General features: G+C 48.8%; 1 protein-coding gene across 2 annotated transcripts in view; it reads right to left on the reverse strand.

The window, feature by feature from the left end:
- Pgd (phosphogluconate dehydrogenase) overlaps positions 1-24,618 on the reverse strand; it is a 69,968-nt gene extending 45,350 nt beyond the window's left edge. The window contains exon 1 of one of the 2 annotated variants that reach the window (XM_077653515.1): positions 24,481-24,618. In XM_077653515.1, coding sequence (XP_077509641.1) covers positions 24,481-24,500 — 20 coding nt within the window. In that variant the 5' untranslated portion in view covers positions 24,501-24,618. Of the gene's footprint in view, positions 1-459; positions 1,504-24,480 lie in introns of those variants that run through there. The other variant, XM_077653513.1, reaches the window with a different exon arrangement.
- Between the last annotated feature and the right edge of the window lie 720 nt (positions 24,619-25,338).

Below are 25,338 nucleotides of genomic sequence, written 5' to 3' on the forward strand. Positions count from 1 at the left end.
CCCGGTAATAATTCGTCACGCGGGTTCAATGTCGTCAAATTCTAACCAGCTAGTTGCTTAGAGCTCTTTTTCAAATTCCGGCCGTAAAACGGAGTACCCACTGGGAGTACCCACAATAAAGGGCCAATTCTAGTAAGTCCAGAGTCGCGTTCGGATGCGCTGCACAGACAGACCACTATCGTCGTTTTGCGCACATTTCAATGTTAAAACGCGCCGAGTACATTATGATAGCGGCATGTACCAGTGTTTGTTACACGTTAGCGCGGCATGCTAAAGAACGGGAAAAAAACGCTTCTATGGTTGAAAAACTAAGCTCTTCGACAGAGGACCTTCCCCCGGGAAACAGTCCTCAGCCGTGCCTCCGATGAACGCACCCATAACCCCGTCAATACCGGGGCAAGTTGAAAATTAAGAAAAAGAGCAATGCGCGACCGCCAACGGTAGTTCGTAGTCACTCACTCCTTTCCAGGATGCCACTTGGCCGAGCGGCTGCAAAGACCGGCGCCCATGACTGACCGGAGGCTGTCGTGCACCGAGGCAGGTAGGTGTCGGCTGTGAGTAATGCGCGTCCGGTTGTGCGACAGCAAAGGGCGCACAGCACACGCTGAAGGTCCGGTAGGCTAGAATTTTCCCCGAGACGTCGATCCAGAGGGGGGGTTGCCGCCAGACGGTCAACAACGGAGGGCAAGGAGCTTCTGGCCGGAGAGTGCAACCAAGAAAGACGCGCGTCAGGCCGTCTGGGTCCTCGAACTTGTGCAGACGGAAAGAACGCGTGAGGCGACTCGGGCTTACAGCGAGCAAAATGCAGTGTCGCCGACGGCCAGCTACTGCAAAATTAATGCAATCTTCTCAGCGATGAACGTAGTCCAAGGCGGGTCTGGAAGAAGGCAGAACTTCACAAGGATCTTGCAGACTGAATGGCGGCGGACGTTCCTCTAAACGAATCGCAACGAACCGTGCCGTTGCTCGCAGAAGGACGAGGAAGGGCTTGGGGGGAGACAGATTCTTCTGGACCGCAGATTAAGCGGGACCGTCGGCAAATCGAGTACTCCTCCACTCAGTCTTCACACTTCCCAAGAACCCAAAAAAAAAAGAACTACAGGGGGCGTAAACCCTTCTTCGCCGCAAAGTGACTGCGCGAACGTTGATAGGTCGGCGCTGATTGGACACGAGCTTCGTATCTGCTTCTTCTCACAGTCGACCACAGGAAATCACTGCTGACACAAGAGCCAGAGCTCTAGATACGGCAGGCTAGATACACGGGGGGTGGTTAACGGCCTTTCAACGAGGGTGGAGGACGTGCGCACTCCTCTTCTGCGCCGATTGCTCAATCACACACACGAGCTAGCGATGACGACAACGGCGACAGTCGGCAATGACTGCGCGGTCCAGGTCAGAGCGAGGGCACACAGACGGCACACACCGCACAAGCAGGCGCGGACGGAGCGCGACTACCACCAGCCGACTCCGCAGCCAGCTCCAGCGACGAGTAAGCAGCGGTCCGCAAAGCAAAATTAAACGCGCCGCCGCCGCGGCCGCCGCTATACCTGCGCCGCCACGGGCAAACGCGGCGAGATAAAAGAAAACAAAGAATTAAGAAAAGTAAAACGCGGAACCCGTTTTCTAGGTGGTGGCGGTGGTGGCTGCCGCGGAGCGAGCGCGTGAAACGCGCGGAAGTGTTGTTGCCTTCCCCCCCTGTAACCGAGTCGCTCCTGTCGCTGCTTGCTGGTCGTTCTCACTCGCCCGAGAGGCTCACGCCGGCTTTTGGCTCAGATTGAGGAGGAGAAGGCGGCACCGAAGCAGGCAAGGCAGAAGATTAGCGAAAGTTAAGAAAGCACGCCGCGCGCGCGCCAAGCGTGCCGGGATACCGTGATGCACCTCTCCTCTGTGTCCCTCCCTGCCAGCGTGGTGGAGAGAGAGGGGGAGGGGGGGAGGAGAACGGAAGGAGGCTCAACCGAGCTGGTGAGACGAGAGAGAGAGAGATACTCTGTTTTGCCTCGTCGTGGAGAGGAGGAAGGGAGGAACTACAAAGTTACACCAGGAGGCGTGACGAATCAATCTGTGACCGACGAAAGGCGCGATGAGGAGCAGCGGGGCATCCCCCAGCCTCGTTTTTCGTTTTCCTGGCGGAAAAGAAAGACGAAAGAGAAAAACACAAGAATTTTCTTTAGAAAGAGAAAGAAGACAGCTGTCGCTTCGTATTCTTCCACGCTGCCCGGCCTGACTGACTGGCCCCATCTCCTCGGTCAGTGGCGCTTCCCCCGTCACGCACGGAACTAACGGCGGAGCACGCCGACAGCCGCTAACGGTGCGTGCCAGCAGCGAGGAATGCCGACGCTGCGCTACCGGCGTGAGAGTGGTGCTCCACGCCGAAGCGCAAAACGTGGAAGCGAGGTGAGAAAAAAAAAAGCGGGACAGAAAGCGGCGGAGGAAACGGTTCATCACCAACGTTTCCGCGCTTTAGAAAGCCGCGTTGGGCGAGGGTGAGAAGAACCTGAAGAAGACGGTGCAGCCACTCGCGGCTCGCTATACCGCCGCTGTTTCTGGCCCGGGACGGACCCGTGCCTGCGACGACTACTTCGTCTCGTTGAGCCGCCACAGAAAGTGTACATACAGCGAGTATCGCCAGTTCCAGATGCGCCTTGCTTGTGCCGATAAGTCAGCTGATATGCGTAAAGAGAGTGTACGAGAGAGTGACGACGGTGAACCGAAGCCTTCGCTCTTAGGCCTTTCGAAACTCCCAGTAAGAATCCAGGCATGACATGCCGCACGCAGCTGTTTCAGGCTACAAACAATGACAAGCTTTTCCCTTAGATGTCAGCTAATAAGTGCACGTAATAACGCCCGATATATTTTCAGAAACCATTCTGGTAGCTTCCCTCCATGGCTATGCGCTAGTTACGCTCTCCTCCACGAATCCTCTAACCTTATCTTTCTCGCATTTCTAATTTCTGAAAGTTCGCTACATTTTGGCTGTTTTTTTGAATATCAAAAAAAAAAAAAAACTTGGGGCCTTAACCACATTCGTAAAGAAGAAAATGCGATGGTATCTCTGGAAGTTGGCCCACCCCCAAATATTCCAAAGAACTCCCGAATTTTGAAAGTGGGTCCACGCCAAAAAATGAATTAAATTGCATTAGTGGGCGGATTAAGGTAGAATGGTGGGTGAATTAATGTGGATTGGAGGGTGGGTTAAAGTGGAAGACTGGATCTAGTTAGTACAATCCCATATAACAATCCAATCGAAGGTACTCGAACAGATCTAGTCCTCAGATTTTCAAATTTGCCGGCGCCGATGACGTCACGACCAACCAGAGAATTTCGTTACGGAGAATCCGGGTGGTTTCTGCAAGACGACAACCTAAATACTTTCGCATTAACACCTGGGACGTCTCTGTAGCAGCCTGGTGTACTGGAAGTTGAAGGGCGCTGCAGTGGGTAACGATGTCCTCCGTCCGTTCAATGTCTTGCATTAACCAGTACTAAACGTCAACCACGGTGATACCTGCGGAGACTCATCTTTATAAACCACGTTCGCGGTTTAGAGCAGATCTGGGCAGTACACTCGAATGTTTGCAGGTGGCGTGGCAGTCAGCTGACCTCCAGATTCGGACCAACCAGTGCCACTTTCAGTACACAGACTCTGCAGGTTAATGTTCGCAAATGGTATGATCAAAGAACCCTCAAGCCCCAAACACGAACAAAACCGCTTCCCGAAGTCCTTCATACAGCGGCTCCTGCCCGTACCGGAACCGGACCCTTAATTCGCTAATCTGCAAAAGGTCTCCTAAATCCCAGTTTGAGCAAGACGTGCATGCACATTTGCAGAATGAGGCCACCAAAGTCAACAAAGAAGTCTACTGAAGAGTCTATGCAGGTAAAAAGTCTGTGAGCCATCCACAGACCGCCATACAGTTTTCGCAGAAAGTGGTCCTTTCATTATACATGACTATACATTATTTAATTTTTTTTTCCGGTGGTTTGTAAAAGCAGCCTACCGGTGGCTATGAAAGAAAAAAAAACGTTCCACGATAGGGCGCTTGCGGCATATGTTACCATGCTGAATAATATCGCGAAATCAGCACTCCGATCGGCAATCAACTTCGATATGCGAGCAAACGCTATCCCAGTACCGACAGTATTTGTGCAAGTGGAAGTGTGCACGTGGGTCGTTGATCCCTGGAACGCCGTGCCACAACAGGTTGTCGCCAGCGGCTTCAGGAAAGCCGGATTAAAAACTGCTGCAACAGAGGTATCGGATTCTGACGGTGATGAAGATAGTAACGAGCCGTTCGTCGAATCTGACATGATTGACTTGTTTCATTCCGACAGCCCCGGGGAATACGATTTTGCAAGGGTTCCAGGACTGAAACCAATGCGGTCTAATAAAATGCACAGTTTTGCTTCACAGTACAATGTTTATTTACCCACTGCACACTGCTTACGGAGAAAGTAAAAAAAAAGCTTATTTTCAGCCGAAATTCGTCCCTGCAGACTACACACCGGGTGCGGACTATGGTCTGGAAATTACGGTATAATTTAGCCACAAAGAGCGATCCGCTGTATCGCAAATGCGAATTTTAATTTGATCCCTGTTTTCAGTAAAAACTGGTTCTTAAGCTCTTCCTTGCGTATGTTGCCGTTTGTCAAAAGATGCACTTATCGGCGAGAAAATTGGATCATCCTGCCAGTCAATTCAACCTCGAGACATCTCTATCCAGAAGAATTATATGCCAACATTTTGAAGTTGCGTTTAGTATAAGTCTCCAACAATAATCAGCATGCACGTTCGTTTTGAGATTAGCCGGTCTAAAGATCAACGTTTCTGCTGACCAACTTCGGCAACGAGTACTTCGGTATATATACGTTCCACGCTGTAGAACTCAGCTCGAGTGCCAGGGCTTGCGTTAAACAACGGCGCGACTTTTAAATGCCTTATCTGCAAGCAACGCACGCGTAGAAAGATGCAGCCTGCGTGCAAAGGTCGGTTCTTGTTCCGAGTCATCAAAGTGTATTGTTGCTGGGCGAGTTGGTGACTGAACATTTTGACAAAAAAAAAAAACAGCCCAAAAAGAAGATACGGATGGGAGCAGACACACACGAGCACTGACTATAGTAACTGATAGTATTTAATCCGTGAGCGTATAAATACACAGACCGACAGATGCGTGGAAACAGGGAAGAAGGAGAAGCAGCAATGACAACAGCAAAAACACTGCAAGCTCTTCATCATGATTTAAGATATGCCGACTCGTGGCGAGACAGTAATATCGAAGGTATGCATGCGCATGAAGCCCCTTTGCGCGCAATGACAAGGGCTTAATTCATAGATTTCCCTTGCACTGATCGGAAAGTGGAACGCAATTTTCGCACGATTTATAGTGGGGCGCTAAGTTGCTTTCGGAAGCAATGTCTTAGGGACGATGCATGATCCCTGAGGCGATCATCGATGCATCGTCCCGTCTGAGCAACATACGAGGCTCGTCTTTTTGCATTGTTTTTGTCAAAATGTTCTTCTTCTGTTTGTTTGTTGGGGTTTAACCTCCCAAAGCGACTCGGGCTATGAGGGACGCCGTAGTGGAGGGCTCCGGAAATTTCGACCACCCGGGGTTATTTAACGTGCACTGACATCGCACAGCACACGGGCCTCTGGAATTTCGCCTCCATCGAAATTCGGCCGCCGCGGAAGGAATTGAACCCGCGTCTTTCGGATCAGCAGCCGAGCACCATAACCACTGAGCCACCGCGGCGGCTTTGTTCTTGTTATGACCCTTTAAATATGAAGGGTCATAACAGTTGATACTATACGTTGATACTATAAGTTCATATTGCCTATGCTAGTTCTTGTAGTATTTATATAAATTCGCAGAGTATAAAACTGCCGTGCACACGCGGACTCAGGTTCCACTCAAGAGAAAATAGTTTGCTTCTTGTTTGCAGGAAAAAAGCGTGTACCCACAAGTTCATGGTAATAAAAAAAATGGCACGAAAGAAAACCATATTATCCAATCACTCTGACCTGCGTACAAGGACGCTTAAGTGGGCTTTAACTTGAATCGTCCCCTTGTTATAACCATTTTCTCCGCAAAGCGCTTCCCCTCCAACACTGTGTACCAATATATCCCGAGATTCTCGGTAAAGAGCTGCCGTCGCTGAATGGACCACTGAGAAGTTCCCACTTATTGCAAGTAATAATAATAATAGTAATAATAAGTGTTTTTTTGGGGGGAAAGGAAATGGCGCAGTATCTGTCTCACACATATCGTTGGACACCTGAACCGCGCCGTAAGGCAAGAGATAAAGGTGGGAGTGAAAGAAGAAAGGAAGAAAGAGGTGCCGTAGTGGAGGGCTCCGGAATAATTTCGACCACCTGGGGATCTTTAACGTGCACTGACATCGCACAGCACACGGGCACCTTAGCGTTTTTCCTCCATAAAAACGCAGCCGCCGCGGTCGGGTTCGAGCGCGGGAACTCCGGATCAGTACTCGAGCGCCCTAACCACTGAGCCACCGCGGCGGGTCTCATTGCAAGGCAGAAGACGAAATTCAGCGCGAGCCTCTCCGATGCGCTCCACGGAAGCAGAAAGCCTTGAAAGCAGCCCAAGCGTGAAGCGTGGCCACACTGAGACACATCGTATACAATAATGCTATGCGCATCTCCTGCACGACGCCGCTTTTACGCCGCAACCGCGTTCAATGGGCAGAACGGGCCAAGGTCGTCAATCTCGTCGCGTTACGCAGTTGAGAATAGATGTGTGCAACTCGTGCAATGCACACACCGCGCACACCGCCCGTTTTAGAGTTCCGGTCGGCGCGTACGCGTGCCAGCCTTCGTGCTCAAGAAGTCGCCGCGTCCCCGCGCGACGAATGCCCGCAATACATGCGCATGAAACCCACCGCGGTGGCTCAGTGGTTAAGGCGCTCCTCTACTGAGCCGGAGTGCCTGGGTTCGAACCCGACCGCGGCGGCCATGTTTCGATGGAGGCGAAACGCAAAAAGCGCCCGTGTGCTGTGCGATGTCAGAGCACGTTAGAGATACCCGGGTGGTCGAAATCATTCCAGAGCCCTTCACTAAGCACGGCACCGCTTTCTTCCTGTCTTCTTTCACTCCCTCCTATATCCATTCCCTTACGGTGCGGTTCAGGTGTCCGCCGATATGTGAGACAGATACTGTGCCATTTCTCCCCCTCAAAAAAACCATTTTTACCCGCTGCGGTTCGAAATTATTCCGGAGCCCTCCACTACGGCACCTCTTTCTTCCTTTCTTCGTTCACTCCCTCCTTTATTCATTCCCTTACGGTGCGGGTCAGGTGTCCAACGATATAAGAGACAGATACTGCGCCAGTTCCTTTACCCCAAAACCAATTATTATTATTACTATTACCCGCTGCGGTGGCTCAGTGCATGGCTACGGCGACCGGCTACTGATCCGGAGTGTCCGGGTTCGAACCCGACCGCGGCGGCCGTGTTTCGATGGAGGCGAAACGCAAAAGCGCCCGTGTCCTGTGCGATGTCAGTGCACGTTAGAGATACCCGGGTGGTCGAAATCATTCCGGAGCCCTTCACTAAGCACGGCACCGCTTTCTTCCTGTCTTCTTTCACTCCCTCCTATATCCATTCCCTTACGGTGCGGTTCAGGTGTCCGCCGATATGTGAGACAGATACTGTGCCATTTCTCCCCCTCAAAAAAACATTTTTTACCCGCTGCGGTTCGAAATTATTCCGGAGCCCTCCACTACGGCACCTCTGTCTTCCTTTCTTCGTTCACTCCCTCCTTTATTCATTCCCTTACGGTGCGGGTCAGGTGTCCAACGATATAAGAGACAGATACTGCGCCAGTTCCTTTACCCCAAAACCAATTATTATTATTACTATTACCCGCTGCGGTGGCTCAGTGCATGGCTACGGCGCCCGGCTACTGATCCGGAGTGTCCGGGTTCGAACCCCGACCGCGGCGGCCGTGTTTCGATGGAGGCGAAACGCAAAAAGCGCCCGTGTCCTGTGCGATGTCAGTGCACGTTAGAGATACCCGGGTGGTCGAAATCATTCCGGAGCCCTTCACTAAGCACGGCACCGCTTTCTTCCTGTCTTCTTTCACTCCCTCCTTTATCCATTCCCTTACGGTGCTGTTCAGGTGTCCGCCGATATGTGAGACAGATACTGTGCCATTTCCCCCCCTCAAAAAACATTTTTTACCCGCCGCGGTTCGAAATTATTCCGGAGCCCTCCACTACGGCACCTCTTTCTTCCTTCCTTCGTTCACTCTCTCCTTTATCAATTCCCTTACGGTGCGGGTCAGGTGTCCAACTATATAAGAGACAGATACTGCGCCAGTTCCTTTCACCCAAAACCAATTATTATTATTACTATTACCCGCCGCGGTGGCTCAGTGCATGGCTACGGCGCCCGGCTACTGATCCGGAGTGCCCGGGTTCGAACCCCGACCGCGGCGGCCGTGTTTCGATGGAGGCGAAACGCAAAAAGCGCCCGTGTGCTGTGCGATGTCAGCGCACGTTAGATACCCAGGTGGTCGAAATTATTCCGCAGACCTCCACTACGGCACCCATTTCTTCCTTTCTTATTTCACTCCCTCCTTTATCCCTTCGCTTACGGCGCGGTTCGTGTGTCCGCCGAGTTATGTAAGACAGCTACTGCGTCATTTCCGCCCCTCAATAACCAATTTTTACATGTGCGTTAGAGACTTACGTGACCTGCACGACCACGTCAGAAGAGCAGACGCGAAAAAAATTCACAGGGACGACTAATTACCTTATGTGTAGGCGAAAATTAGGTGGGCCAGACAGGGCGTTGTCTCAACGACAGCCTGCGGGCGCACAACAATGCCACAACTTTTTCTGGGGGTTATTAGGCATTCACTACAGAAAGTGCCTCAACTTCGTTCCATTTATAAATCAGTGTCAAATCATCGTAAGGAGTCATGATCAACTAGCTCGAGAAATTATCGATGCATCAAAAATAGCGTCACTTGCGTCAGTTCGACCGTCAATTACAGTAACAAAGAGATTGTCATTGCTGCTCTATCGCACTACTATCTAGCACATGTACACTCACGGCCATAATATTGCGGAGGACGCTTCGGCGATAAAACTCTTGTCACGCCTTACCTAGCGAAAATTATGAAGCATTTTATACATGTGCTAGCAAATTCTACTGATGCGCTCGTGCATGAACCCGAGAAACCATCATATCTTCTCTATTATCTCTGTTCTATTATTCTTCTGTATTCTCTATTATCCCTCTCTCTATTATTCTCTATCATTATATATTCTATATTATTTTTCTCTACTATCACTACTTGCAGGACCAGCCGCCGCGGTGGCTGAGCAGTTATGGCGCTCGGCTGCTGGGCCAAAGACGCGGGTTCGATCCCGGCCGCGGCGGTCGAATTTCGATGGAGGCGAAATTCTAGAGGCCCGTGTACTGTGCGATGTCAGTGCACGTTAAAGAACCCCAGGTGGTCGATATTTCCGGAGCCCTTCACTACGGCGTCCCTCATAGACTGAGTCGCTTTGGGACGTTAAACCCTCATAAACCAAACCAAACTACTTGCAGGATCAAACAGTTTTCCATCCATCCATGCATCTTCTCTGCAGAACGCGCGAGAAAATTTCAAACACCGGAACGTGCTCCGTAATATTTTGGCTGTACCTGTACGCATGCTGAAATGAAATTCGTTTTTAGGGAAAGGAAATGCCGCAGTATCTGTCTCACATACCGGCGGACACCTAGCTGAACCGCGCCGTAAGGGAAGGGATAAAGGAGGGAGTGAAAGAAGAATAGGAGAGAGGTGTGTGCCGTTAGTGGAGGGCTCCGGAATAATTTCGACCATCTGGGGATCTTTAACGTGCACTATGCTGCTGTCTTTTTAGTGTTTGATGATACGCGTAAAGCGCTATCTGTTTTCACACAATAAACCAGTTGGAAGTAGCGCTCGTCCGTTTCAATCTCTTTATACGTCCGTGAAATTATTCCGGAGCCCTCCACTACGGACCTATTTGTTCCTCTCTTCTTTCACTCCCTCCTTTATCCCTTCCCTTACGGCGCGGTTCAGGTGTCCAACGATATATGAGACAGATACTGCGCCATTTCCTTTCCACCAAAAACCAATTATTATTATTATTATACGTCCGTGTTATTCCTGCGCTTCAAAATATGACATAGCTGTATCAACTAGCCCGATCCGCCACTCTTACGGTTCTATGAGAAATAACTCGGTAAACGTGCATCTGGAGCTGGCGATAAATACAGCGCGACTGATACAGTAGCAGAGCCCTGCATTCCAAGGCCAGAAACCGCGCGCGGCAAGAGTAGAGAGAGAAACGTCGACGAAAAGCAGACATTCTAGTCGGCGTGTTTAAAACCGCCTACACGCCACACCGTTAACACCGCATATATGGTACTTACAACTGCTTAGAACAAGGAGACAGGAATGAAAAAAAAAGAGAAAAGGGGACACTAAAAGAGCAATATTAAGTCAAGCTGGACTGATAGATTATAATAAGCGAATATGTATCTTTTTTTCTACCAAAAAACTGTGCCAGCCTGAGAATGGAGTAAAAGCGAAGTACACGTGGCGGCACCCCTCGCCGGTTCCTGAAAGTGCGCCCGGTGACGTAATTTCTTCGCCAGCCACGATTAGTTCATCGCTTTCTCGTGCAGAGCTATATTTCGCCGTGTGCCGGCAAATACCGTCGAAATATGATGAAAGCATCCAGGTGAGCGTAGACAATGCGATGAATCTCGCTTTAAACAAAAAAAAAACAGCGCAAACCAGACGACGGACAAAAAGGAGAAAGATAAAGACACGAACCCGAGTCTTTCGCTTCAGCACTCTAATCCAATTACTCCACTCCTTACCCATGTGTATCAGCAATGCACCTTGGCCAATCCCCCGCCGTGGGTATGTGCCATTCAGAGGTGCTGTAGTGGAGGGCTCCGGAATAATTTCGACCACCTGCGGATATTTAACGTGCACTAACATCGCACAGCACACGGGCGCCTTAACGTTTTTCCTCCATAAAAACGCAGCCGCCGCGGTCGGGTTCGAACCCGGGAACTAAGGATCAGTAGTCGAGCGCCCTAACCACGCGGGTAATTTCATGTGCGGTTTTCTCAGCAACGCAGCCGCACCTTTCCGCGCGGAAAAAAAAAAAGAAAAAGCGGGAAAATGTTGTTCCCGGGGAATAACCTATACGTCTAGCATAGCGCGTAGATTAGTTTGTTATTTCCCTTACTTCTCATATGGTCTGAACCATTTTTGTCTAATTGACCTCAAGTCGTTTCAGCTACCAATTTTAACTCGCAAGCAACTGATGTTCATTCTGGTCTGGCGTCCCACAAGGTTCGACATTAGGCCCCATTCTATTCCCTCATCTACATTCATGACTTGCCTCCGTCTGTATACAGACGATAGACACAACAGAAAATTGTCTGTTGACACGACAAATTTTCCTGCAGTAATTTGGGACCTGACAACAACAAAAATTCTTGTTGTAACAGCAGGATTTGCTGCAGTATAGTGCAGTCCCCTGTCGTAACCACAGAGCCCGTTCTGTCGTGACTACAGAGACCTTCGCAATAATACAGAAAAACTAGTTGCAACGACAGGACTCTGTCGTATTTTGGGATCGGCTCTAGTATTCATATATTTTCAATGTCTGTGTAATTTACAAAGAACATCTCGCGATTACACCCTATCGCTTCAATCTGACCTCTATTTGTGCATGATGTAAATTGTGGTTAATGGAGCTTCGCGCCTATTTTGCGACAACTCGTGACCATAACCACTTTAAGAAATCTGTAGCTCGCATTATATGAGTAGGAGCCTATATGTTTGTCACGTTATCCATTACTACTTTCATGCTGTTCATTTTTTCTTAAAATGTAATCAATCCCCTTTCTAATGCCAAAGGCCCTGAGGGTCTAATCAATAAATAAAGTTCATATAATTCACTTCCTCAGGGATGACATCCAGCAAGTTTCAATAGCAGAAATTGATTGGAATGTCATACGATTTTCGATTTTCAGTACTAACCGGCGAGCAGCATCGACATCGCCATCCGTATGGAAATCGGAGAGGAACAAATTGCTAAACTAGGCAGTTTAAAAACGAAATAGATGGAACAGAAAAAAATCAATTAGAAGGGGAAGAGTACAGGCTGAAATGTAAGGTTTGACGTAACTACGTCTGGTAGGATGAATACATGTGGAAAATAAATAAAGAAGCGCCGACCAAAAAAGGTGTAGTCAAGATTTTAGAGACGTTTCGACTTCCACACGGAAGCCTTGTTCACTGAAGGAAAAAAATCAGACACAAAGCTTAAGTACGCTGTACAACGCGGCGTTTAGTAGAACGTATTTAAGCTTCGTGTCTAACTACATCTTTTTTGGTCGACGCTTCTTTATTTATTTTTCACATTTTTCAAAAGTATAGGCTAGGTGGCGCAAGCTGCCGCCCGATACAAAGGGTAATGCCATTATCATCTATCCATCCGACATCCGGAGACGCGCCATCCGAGCCGAACAAAGACCATCATGACGCCTCTGTGTCTGTAAGACAAAAAAAAAATGGTTGATGCAGAACCTAACGGGACGCTGGCCTGCAAGTGGTACCAGGCGCGAGCGGACGGGCTTCTCGTCAAGATTTCCGAGCCCACGTGACCACCGACGCTGCAACGGGTTGAATGTGACGTGAAGCGGGAGTCGCACGCTGCACACTGGCTTAAATTAAAACTGATGACAAAAAAACGGCGTGTAATTAATTAGTCACAACACGCTTCGGTTTTCTCGGTTTGCTTTCATGATTACTGCTCCTGGAGAGCTTTTTTTAACAACAACAACAACAACAACAACAACAACAACAACAATAATAATAATAATAATAATAATAATAATAATAATAATAATAATAATAATAATAATAATAATTGGTTTTGGGGGGAAAGGAAATGGCGCAGTATCTGTCTCATATATCGTTGGACACCTGAACCGCGCCGTAAGGGAAGGGATAAGGGAGGGAGAAAAAGAAGAAAGGAAAAAAAGGGGTGCCGTAATGGAGAGCTCCGGTATAATTTCGACCACCTGGGGATCTTTAACGTGCACCGACATCGCACAGCACACGGGCGCCTTAGCGTTTTTGCACACGGGCGCCTTAGCGTTTTTCCTCCATAAAAAACGCTAAGGCGCCCGTGTGCTGTGCGATGTCAGTGCACGTTAAAGATCCCCAGGTGGTCGAAATTATTCCGGAGCCCTCCACTACGGCACCACTTTATTCCATTCTTCTTTCACTCCCTCCTTTATCCCTTCCCTTACGGCGCAAATCAATCGACCACCATTTTTTTTCTCAATCGCGGCAATAAGATTTCATTCCACACGAATAAGTATGTTTGGGTGCTAATCCTGAGCAAATAACCTTGAAATAAATCCGATGACACATAAAGAAGGCCGCAAGAGCAGAAGCACGCCGTCCAATGACTCGCTCATTTACTTCCAAGAACGTCGTTGAGTTCCTATGACTGCACCTCTAATGGAGCGATGCCAGCTTGTTTTCTGGCCTTTTTCGTCACATGTTAATCTCCACAAGCGATTTTACGGCTCGTCTACAACAACAACAAAAAAAAGTCGCTTCCACTAAGGTAGCAAACATTTGTTTGTAGTTCGAGGTATTTGCAAATCAACATTCAAAACTTTCAGGTACTTCATGCAATAAAACAAGCAAAGTTTTCTATCTTCCAAATTTCTCGAATACTTTTCTTTCCGCGTTATAAGCCCAATTTCACAATTAAGTATCATAATTTCCATCGAAGTTTGCATTAGACAAATAAAATTTACCGTTACTGCCTAATATTTCCACTTGAAACAGACTATCAAATATTGCACTTATTTAGCTTCAGTTTGATGTGCTTCATGCTAAAGTAACAAACATAATTTTTTTTCAACGAAAAATTAATAAGAAGAGCCTAGAAAAATAGCCATTTTTCCAGTAGTAGAGAAAGAGTTAAAGAAAACTTAAGAATGAACGAGACGCAGCAAAATCTACAAAGAAGCTCCGGAGACGAAACAGTTTAGATAGAAACTGGACTAAGGTTTACACATCAGCAGTCTACTGCGGATATGTGATCCATATGTAATATTCTTATATTCAAGTCCACCGCAGCAGTGCTCTGAGCATCCGCATCGCATGCGGAAGGTGCGGGGTTCGATCCCCAGCGCCGCCGGGTACCCACCGGTGATACAATGGGTACAAGCTTTTCCTTGGTCTGGCGCTCGGCTTATTTCGAGCGAAATGCTTGGCAAATGTGTCTTTGACCCCACCTCGAGAAGATAAAAATCTCTTGTGCTCTTTGGCCACAGATGCCCCTGTGCCATAAAAATTCATCGTCATATATTCAAGTATCTGGCACCTTCTAGCAGCGAATCTCGGCGGGGGGGTGATGGCAGGACGGTGAGACAGGCCACGAAAGGTAGTAGCGCTCGCAGCTGAAATACAGCTGAGCAAAGCGTCAGAACGTGACAAGAGAAACAAGGGAACGTGTGCAATTATCAGTCGACGATTAGAGCTGAGGCGTAAATGCATAAAGATGTAGAAGGACGCAAACAGATAAAGCTGAAGCCGAGACATCGTGCACAGGTGAAAGGTATTTACACATGATTCGCGGGTGCTATTCAGGTGCATTAAAATTTAGAGGTATAGAGCTGAGGCAAACCGAAATCAATGGCAGAAGATGCGGTACTAAAGAATGGAAACTTCAGCTTCTGGAAAGCAGACGCAGCAAAAAGAATGGTGAATGATAACCGAATATGTACCCATCGAACCGCGTATCTTCTGTGCGTAATCGGGAGGTTTAGATAGACGGAGAGTAAGAGTACAAAACCCAGCAGAAAAATCACTTGCTTGAGAACTTAAAATAAAACGAAAGAAAGCACGCACAATGTGTACACAACTCCATGCCAATTTCACGTTTAACGTGCGCGCCAAGGTCAGAATAAAATTTAATTTACGAGGCTTCCTTATAGCATGTAACTTTTCGTGGGCCACTATCCATAGGTTTAAAAATTAGCTGCGGTCTAACTACTGTTGAACCTGGTTAGAGAGCGAAAGCTATGGTGTATCGGACAACTAGACGTGGCTAGGCGTCTGTAACGTTAAGCGCATTCCGCACAGTGAATAGACAGCGCGCACACCCTGACACCGTGGCAGGTGGCCGTTAAACTACTGATTGATCGCGAGGTGTTTGTCAACCAAAGAACACTGCGGCCTATATATTCCCCCCCGACTAAATTCACAACGGCATCGCACATCACCACGCGATTGTCACGTGACTATATCTACCACCCTCAACCGCCGAATGCAAAGGTCAAAGTTCAAGTGGTGCGACACTTTGGTGGACGACAAAGCCTATAGCCACACTTGACCTCTCGCTGACCTTTAAGGTCAACCGACAACGCACGGCGAAACCGGCATTACCTAGCGTAGTGAAGCTTTCGCATAAAAAAAGTATGCGGCATAGAATGCAAATGCACTCAGAAGCAACGCGCTGCGAGACTGAAGGAGCCTGCTGCGTTCGTGTGTAAGCTCAGTAGCACTCAATCATGAACTTTGCGAACCACTACCCAGCAGTTCGGGAAGTTAATAATAATAATAATAATTGGTTTTTTGGGGAAAGGAAATGGCGCAGTATGTCTCATATACCGTTGGACACCTGAACCGCGCCGTAAGGGAAGGGATAATGGAGGGAGTGAAAGAAGAAAGGAAGAGAGAGGTGCCGTAGTGGAGGGCTCCGGAATAATTTCGACCACCTGGGGATCTTTAACGTGCACTGACATCGCACAGCACACGGGCGCCTTAGCGTTTTTCCTCCATAAAAACGCAGCCGCCGCAGTCGGGTTCGAACACGGGAACTCCACGATTTCAGCACAGCAGTCGCGGTAGGGTGCTTCCTTGAAAGACGCTGCCACTAATGAGAAATCGCCCTTGACAGCTTGTTTTTCGTAGCCTCAAATTTTAGTGCTGCTCGCATATTAAAAACGGCGCTGCAATTGTAGCGATCTCGAAGACCAGTGTAACCCTATTGGAGTGCTTCATAACGCTGGACAACTATAAAGTATTTGCTTCGCCTAGCCGCCCTACAATAAACGCGAGCTGCTCCACTTACCCTCGCGCCAGTGCTAGTGCTGCCACCTGTGGGTAAAATCGTGCACCCTTTGAATCAAATCACGGCCGCGCGAAACGGAAGCCGCGCGCTTCCGCGCCGTGTAGACGCAAGCCGCGTGATTTAAACCTTTAGTAGCAAGTCGCCTCCCATCCGATTATCCTGAACTCCCTGAACCAGTTTACAATTAACTGCACCCCGCTACTCGCGTCACTGGTGTATAGCATGCGGCATGTGAACGGCTGCACCAGGCGGAGTACGTTTGAGAGAGAGAAAAAAATAGTGAAATGCTTTCCCCGCACGGGTTGAAGTGTCTCGATCTGACATACTGCACTCTGAGTTGTAGAGTCACTGAGGTGTGCATTTTTTCAGGCACCAGACTACACCGTCATAAGCATCTGACATTACAACTGAACCAAGCCTGTAAGGGACCCCGCGATCTCCTCGTTCCATCCGATACTTGCCCCGCCGCGGTGGCTCAGTGGTTAGGGCGCTCGGCTACTGATCCGGAGTTCCCGGGCTCGAACCCGACAGCGGCGGCTGCGTTTTAATGGAGGAAAAACGCTAAGACGCCCGTGTGCTGTGCGATGTCAGTGCACGTTTAAGATCCCCAGGTGGTAGAAATTATTCCGGAGCCCTCCACTAAGGGCACCCCCTTCTTCCTTACTTCTTTCACTCCCTCCTTTATCCCTTCCCTTACGGCGCGGTTCAGGTGTCCAACGATATATGAGACAGATACTGCGCCATTTCCTTTCCCCAAAAACCAATTATTATTATTCACCCGGTGCAAATGTTTGACCATGGCCGCCTTCTGGTCACCGGAAATTGTCTCGCGCTTTTGTCTTCCACTGCGCGCTGGCACTAATGTTGGCCTTGAGCAAGCCAGCGGGACGTCGATTCCGTGGGCACACCAAACGCATTGCTACGCGGTGAAACCATGCCACCACGCGGCTACGATGAGAGAACGGGAACTACATATGCTGCGCACACAGCATCCGAGAAGAACAGTAAGCTCACAGCGGGCCGTGTGCAGTAAGCAAGGAGGATGGAGGACGAGAGAACTTCAATGACCGTAGCAACTCTGCGCGCGATGTTCTTCAGCAGGCCGCGAGTTTCGAAGAAAATGGGCGCGCCGGCATGAAAACTTAGTCGCGCCGAAGCCGGTGAACTGTCCGGAGACACCCCCCACGCAGGTCCCGCTAGGGGCGCTAAAAATTTTCTGCACACTTTGTGCGGTGCCACCCGCCGCGGTGGCTCAGTGGTTAGGGCGCTCGACTACTGATCCGGAGTTCCCGGGTTCGAACCCGACCGCGGCGGCCGCGTTTCTATGGAGGCGAAACGCTAAGGCGCCCGTGTGCTGTGCGATGTCAGTGCACGTTAAAGATGCCCAGGTGGTCGAAATTATTCCGGAGCCCTCCACTACGGCACCTCTTTATTCCTTTCATGTGTACTGCGCGATGTCAGTGCACGTTAAAGAACCCCAGGTGGTCGAAATTTTCGGAGCCCTTCACTACGGCGTCTCTCATAGCCTGAGTCGCTTTGGGACGTTAAACCCCCTTAAACTAAAGTTAACCATCTCTCTTCCTTTCTTCTTTCACTCCCTCCTTTATCCCTTCCCTTACGGCGCGGTTCAGGTGTCCAACGATATATGAGACGGATAATGCGCCATTTTCTTTCCTCAGAAACCAATTATTATTATTATTATTATTATTATTATTATTATTATTATTATTGTGCGGTGCTCGACGTAGTGGGTGGTGCGCGGTAAAATTTGAGTTTGCCGCGTCGAACGGGCACGGGTGGAAGGGCCAGCGGGGCTCATTCGGGCTTCGTTATATCCCTTTTGAGGGAAGTCTTACTTCGTAAAACGAGATAACCAGATACATGCTTTTATGGGAGCTTCAAATGGAAATAGCTATTCCTTCGTTATACTGAGTACTTCGTTATAAACTGTTTAGATATAGCGAGGTTTGACTGTATTAGTTTCTTTAATAAGCTTCATTCTCCTTGTGAGAGTTCCTTTTTTTCCGGTTAGAAATCAACAACCACGCTCTTCGCGCTCTGTCCTCAACAAAACGTCACATGACCAAGAGCACGGCATGGGCGCTTTTAATACGAATTATTAATATTAGTAAATAAATCATTATTATCTAAGTGCACACTGCAGACCATGATTATAGATCCAAGCAGGAAAGCACTTCACAGAGTGCAAAAAAAAAGTACACGAAAAATGCGCGGCAACTTGCAGTTTACAAGGCAGTTATGACATACAGTCAGCTACAAGGCGTGGCACATGTCAAGAAATTGCGAGGGGAGGTAATTCGGCTGGCTCGGACAGACAGTTCCAGCCCGTTATGGTGCTGAAAAAAAAGGGATACTTAAATGAATTGGTGCGTGCGAAGTACGGTGATAATAAACCGTTGCGGTAACGTCGAGTGCTTCTTGCAGACTGTGGGAATGGACAAAATGACGGATCGAGTTCCAGCTTTTGGTTGAGCAGTAGGAAGAGAAAATCTAGAAAGGAATTTTTTCGTCGACGTTCAACGGGTGGTATGTTGTTGGCTTGCATTTTTTGAAGCGAAAGGCTTCACTACGCTATAGGTAAAGCAGTCGTCGGGTAGGCAGCACAACGACCTTGAACGACCTTCAGCCCAACTATGGATAGCCGTGTTTGACCATATGTGGTACGGCTATGGTGTCGAACCGTAGATCCCTGACCTTCAGCCATGCCCTTTGGGTTGACCTTTTACCTTAAGAACATCGGAAGAGGAGATGTGAAGCCATGTGACGACATCCGATGGGGGTGTCGTAAGAACATGTGATACACGTCATAGCCACGTGGTCATGTGGGTATACACAGAACGGCTGTCGCGAGCGTGTAGCGGAGCTGCCATGGAAAAGCCTCAGACGCTTAGCAAGCGTTCTTGCTTTTCGCTGAATTCCAGGGTTAGCCAAGTTAAGCCACTGCCAATTTTAAGGCGATAGCCTTTAATGGCTCATACTCGCAGTAACCGTCCGTTACATCCTAGGTTATCACAACCTGCCAACTGGACTGTGAGCAAACTGCCCACTGTGGACGCGACCGGCAAATTCAAATAAATCTTTGTACATTACTCGAACACACGCGCTTGACGTCCCGTCTGTTCTCCGTCAGGTAGTTACACGCAGTGACCGAACGCTCCGCGAGTTCAACCTTGAACGATTAATAACTGGACGCCCCACTCCAGTTGTAGCCAACACAGTGCTGTGCGCGTGCGTTTTAATTCCTCCAACTAATCACACACGCAACCTGTACACATTTCTTATTATGTAAATAGTTTGTGTATATTACCTCTCCTCCTATCCTCTCTTCCTGTCCCCTCACCTCTTTCATTTCATTTCTCCATTCTGCCTGCTATTCTTTATTTCCCCTGCCCCAGCTCAAGTGCTTCAGTATCGATGGCAGATGCCGGGGCCTGCAAAAATATTTTCCTCCCTTTTTACTACTATTTTAATAAAAAAACACTACCAATGAGTATAAAACGGCTTTCGCCTTTCCGCAGTTAAGAGAAGTGCCTCCAACGAATTTTTTTCAGAGGGTGAATCAAGTCTTGAAAACTTAGGAGTACACATCCTGACAGCTTTTGTTTATATTTTTGCAATCTTCTTTATATTCGAACTCGTATATGGGTCCCAAATTATGCACGCGCAGGAAAGACCCCCCCCCCCCTTTTTTTTTTATTGAACAGCTCCCCGGGCTCCTACGGGACCAAGAGGAGACAGCGAGAGCTGTGCCCAATGGCTGCTGCGGTGCCGTGGGTGCCTAGCTACGCACCCGGCAGCGAACACTGTGGGCCGGGCACTTTTGACAACTCCAGATGACGTCACTCTGCAGCCTCTCGTGAACGCCACATTGTGGTGCAGAGGGCGCCACGGTTGGCGGCGTTCGAGTTCTTTCCACATGAGCGATGTACTACAAACCGACGTTTGAGCATTCAATAAATGATTACTCCATGATTCCGTGTACCAAGCATAGTTTGAGTCCTGGCTTGTAATATCCTAAAATCATTTTTTAAAAAAAAGTAAAAACAATCACAGCGCAGCGCAGCGAGCCATGGAAAAGAAAATGATAGGTGTGACGTTAGGAGACAGAAAGACATCAGAGTGGGTTAGGGAACAAACGCGGGTTAATGACATGCTAGTCGAAATCAAGAAGTACTAGGCTTGGGCAGAGCACGCAACGCGAAGGAAATCAAAGGTCGTTAAGGGTAACGGACTGGATTCCAAAAGGAGGCAAGAGTAGCAGCTAGGGGGCGGCAGGAATTTAGGTGGACGGTTTGCGTGGATAAGGTGGCCGCGGCTGGCACAGAACAGAGATAATTGGAGAGATATGGGAGATCCCTTTGCCCTGGTCGTCCAGTTTGATACTGAAAGAACAGTCAGGCCGGAACGAAACGCGAACACACAAATGAAAATTGTTTTATGGGGAAGGGAAATGACGCAGTATCTGTCTCACATATCGGCTGACACCTGAGCCGCGCCGTAAGGGAAGGGATAGAGGAGAAAGGAAGAAAGAGGTGCCGTTGAAATGACTGGCCAGGTTGGCCATGTACTACATCGGCTTTAAGTTCGCGGCCAATACGTTGGCCAGTTTCCGGCCAGTGTCAATCGCCACGTTTGGTCAAACCTCGGCAGCCAGCCGTGAGCCTACTGGCAAGGTTGGCCACGTAAATCGGTCTTATGTCTGCGGTCTATACGTTGGCCAGTGTCAATCGCCAAAGTTGGGCCGACCTTGGCGCCGAACGTTGGGCGGACCTAAATATGGTTGGCCACAGTATGTCGGTTAGACGTAGGGCCAAGCTCTTTTTTTTTCTGCTTGGGCCGTGGAGGTTTCCGGAATAATTTAGACCGCCTGGGGATCTTTAAGGTGCACTGACATCGCACAGCAGACGGGCGCCTTAGCGTTTCGCCTCCATCGCAACGCGCTCGCCGCGGTCGGGTTCGAACCCGGGTGCAAATGCAGCAGATTTCTGTTTTGCAAGAAGGCGTATACTGGTCTATGACTATGTACTTCGGTAGTCCAAAAACCTCAACTACAGCTGAAAGTACACAGGTAAGATGTTTGCTTTGTTCACAGGCGCTGTTTGCATTTCCTTCCGGCCTGACTGTATATGTACAGCTCGATGGGTCGGAACAAACAAGGACACGCTCACTCTCTCGTTTTATAGCACTCACTCGTACGGCGATCAGTTTCTGGAGGTTAGGAGGTGGCTTAGCGGCCACTGATGTATCGATGCCATCGGCGAAGCACTGCAAGCCTTATTATTCATGTTTTGAGCAGTTAGTCAGGCCTTAGCAAGTGGCGTGGCAGCCAGAGCTGACATTCCAGTCTCGAAACAATAAGGGCGCAGGATTTTGATACCGGAGCCCTGTGGAGAATTTCTAAGCTCCACTTGAGGAACTCTGGCTCACAGGATGAATAAAAAAATAGTTAAAATGCGCGTCACATCTTTTGTATCCTTCGCGTCCACTCTTTAGGGTGCCGAAAACAATGGCGACGACTAAACACGTTTTCAAAAGCTGGCTCTGTTATATCGCGGTCTCTGCGACGTAGACCGCGGCGGGGGGGGGGGGGGCATCTAGGTTTGACCTCCGCATACAGCGCAACCAAACAGGCTCCACACAAACAGCGCGCATACAGAACAATGAAATAAGCTCGAGTACAACATGACAAAGTTCCGCTCCCGTCGTGCAATCTCCTGAACGACGCGCTTCCCCGCCTGTCACCCTCTCTCTATGCCCCGCCTCAATTATATGCTTTCGTCCAAGGCTACATGAGAGAGGGCAAGAAAGAGACACAGAAGCGGGAAAAACCAGCAGACGAAAAAGATTGCAGACGACGTCAATTCCCGGCACGCGGCCCACACACGGAAGTTTTACATCCTGCAAGGCGCTCCGGGAAGGTGCAGCTGCTTCTTTTGGGTTCTCTTCTGCCCAGACAGTCGCGATGTTGCTCAAACCAGAAAGACGGGGCTCGATGCTTCTAAACTTAACATATGTAAAGGCATAGCCGATAAAGACAGACCCATAGCCAGAGCAATGGCCAAAAAACTAAACCGATACAGCCCCCCCCCCCCCCCCCGGTCACGCACATATACACACAAACTGAATGTGGCCCCCACCATAAGAACGGCACGTATTCCCTCCTCACCCAACTCCATCCATCAAGGTGCGGATATACCTCAGCCAGTGCTTATATGGAGGGTGACGGCTACAAACAAGTAAATACTTGTGAACCTATAATAATATGGTTCATGTAAAACGGCCTCAGAATAAAATAGTTCGTCGGGTGCCGGGAAAGAAGAAAAATTTTAGTACTTGTCTGTACCGAGCTCCCTGTGGCAACAATACGCACTTGTATGGAAGGCAGAATGGAGGAATGAAAACGAAGACCGATATTTCAAGAGTTTAAAGTGTTAAAGTACTGTGCCAGAGAAACAGTGTTTTACTAGTAACAGGATGACACTACGTAAATTATTAAGTCCTATGTATCCACGGCACGGGATAATAAACCGCAACACTTAAATTTTTGTTGTCCTCGAGGTTCGCTCTGCGACATGTTTAAAACGAGGAACAACTAAGCGCTGAAAGCAGGTTCGGCAGACGTGCTTGGGTTTTCCAGTTGCAGCTTTTGCGTCACTCAAGCGAAGAAAAATTTCAACAAGGAACTTCGTCTCAAAAAGAAAAAAAAAAGTGGCGTATTTAACCAAATAGTAGCAACACCTCTATGTATTGAAAGCTGGTGCAAAGGTCCGGATTCAGTGCAGCTCCAGCGCTGGGCGTTCATAACTAGAGGGAGAGGCAGTTGTGGGGTGTAGCTTGCCTGGGGTACCTGGGGTGCAGCTGCAAGCTTTGCAAAGAAACAAACTTCTAAGGCAAAATACGGCACACTTCTCGCGGCCATTCAAAAATCGATGTACAGGAAGGTCAGAAATACTTCAATATAGTTCGCATTTTCACACTATAATTATACTTGCTCACTCGCGATTCACAGCTGTTTGTGAGCGCACGTGTGTATGCGTAGTACATCAATGCAGGAAATAATTTCAGGAAGTAACTTCAGTAGATACCATCGGCGTCCACCTGAGCGCAGTAATACACTGGACGAAGCAATTGCATGAGCATGATCTCATCAACTGATCTCGATTAGCTAGCAATGGACCGCAGTTTTAGACGGTTTGAAACGCAATATAAACTGTAGTTCGTCGTGAAAACAGCTATCAGAAGCAAAAAACGATGTACAGTAACTCGGCAACAGGGACAATTGTCATGAGTGCCGCCAATAAGCACCGCACTATGCGTAATCTGAGCGAAGCGGTTTGATTCTATTTTGTCCACGTAAAAAATTATAGACCCCTCGAATCAATAGCCAGTCCACGAGAAAAAAAAACAGATAAAACACTTTTACGCAAGCCTTCTAATGTGTGTTCGGTGAGAGCGGTTCTTTTTTTAAACTCAAAGGCAGACGGCACAGTCGTCTCGACATGTCTTCTCAGTTGTCAGGCAAAAAGCGAAACTTGCACATACGAAGAAACTTGGCATTCAGGTAGAGGGGTAGGAGGCGTGCCCGATGGACGCGTGCACAACGCTGTTGGGAACTTTACCGCGACCAGGTTCGATCTGCACCGATCGATGTCTATCTATCTAACCTATGCTGGGATAGTGCACGCGCAGTGCCTGTATCCGTGCGACATTAGAATCGACTGATCGTGGACTCTCTGGCACGTGTACATAGTACGACTCTCACAGGCGATCGAAGCACTCGTAACGCAACACAAAATCGCAGCACTGTCTCTCAGCTTTGCCCGCGCAACAGAGCGTTCGTGGGCGACAAAAAAAAAAAAAGCTGCCGTAGTACGAGCTCGCTTTCGCTTTATCATCCTTTCTGCACATCTCACAACGCGCCGAAGCTGTCTGTACTAGTTGCTCACATGGTCAGAGTAGAGGTAGTCGAAGGTTTCGCGTAGCGAGCCGATCGGTTCACAGTAGCTAAAGGCAGCCGGCTGAAACCACCGTACTTACTCTATCGCACACACACAAAAAAAATAGCCACGACATACTCGCGCTTAGCAGGAAGACTGGGGACCTAAAACTTGAAATCCGCGGCGTTCTGGCGACTACGAGAGACGCGATCAGATGAGCGTGACGCTATCACGCCACCGACGATCGGGTACGATACACCAAAACGTGCGACCGGCGTGCCGGTCCGAGCCCACGCAGTACGAAATTCGCGCGAGTGCAGTGCACGACTCACGAGCTGTGCACTTACTTTGCTTGTTTGCAGCTCATTTTAGGTCGTTGGAGGAAGCAGTTCGCCGAGCGACGAAGAAAAGCAAGACTTCAGTGCTTGACGCGGAGAGCCCCTTCGCGACCACTGCGAGGAGAAAAATACTTTGGCAGGAAGTTTCATTTTATAACGCGTAGAGAGGATATGACGTCATACCAGCAAAAGTTGGCGCACGCGCACTTGCGTTCGGCAACCGAAACCGAAACCACAAGTTGGTTCGACTCGCTTTCGCTTTCTGTCACGTCGAAATTTAGCATGGCAAGAATCATGTGAAGATTGCAAACATGTCCACCAACGCACTACCTCTCTTGCGACAGCCGCTCTCTTGCGACTCTACTAACAAAGCATCTCTCGCATCTCTTCATGCCGCCCTTACTCGAGCCAAGTACAGGCGGCGCTGATGCAGCAATTCCGAAAAGTCTCGAGAGCTTTAGCCGCTTTAGCCACTGTAGCATTGGATTAGTTATTCAAAACGTAAGTGTTTAAGGCTACGAGCGCTCAATTTTAAACTTGACAACGTAAACTGTACCTGGTTAACGTGTCGCCACCAAGGGGTACGACTGGAACATTTGCAGCGTGCACTCGAGAATGGTCTGGCACTTCAAAAACAGCCACCCAATTTCTACGAAAGCCATTAGTTCACTCAAAATCGTATCCGACTTAATTACGAGAACGCACCTTCAGGAATGACGCATGTTGTGCAACGGCGAGGAAACCCATTGCAGAGTTGAGAGATGAGCAGCCCACCACTCAACCTGAACCCACAAGCCATTCACTGCTACCCTGTCGACGTGCAATAATCAGTGTTGCGGCGGTAACGCGTTACAAGTAATGGCGTTA

This window comes from Amblyomma americanum, chromosome 2 (genome assembly GCF_052857255.1).
Source record: "Amblyomma americanum isolate KBUSLIRL-KWMA chromosome 2, ASM5285725v1, whole genome shotgun sequence".
In the NCBI taxonomy this organism is placed as follows: Eukaryota; Metazoa; Arthropoda; class Arachnida; order Ixodida; family Ixodidae; genus Amblyomma; species Amblyomma americanum.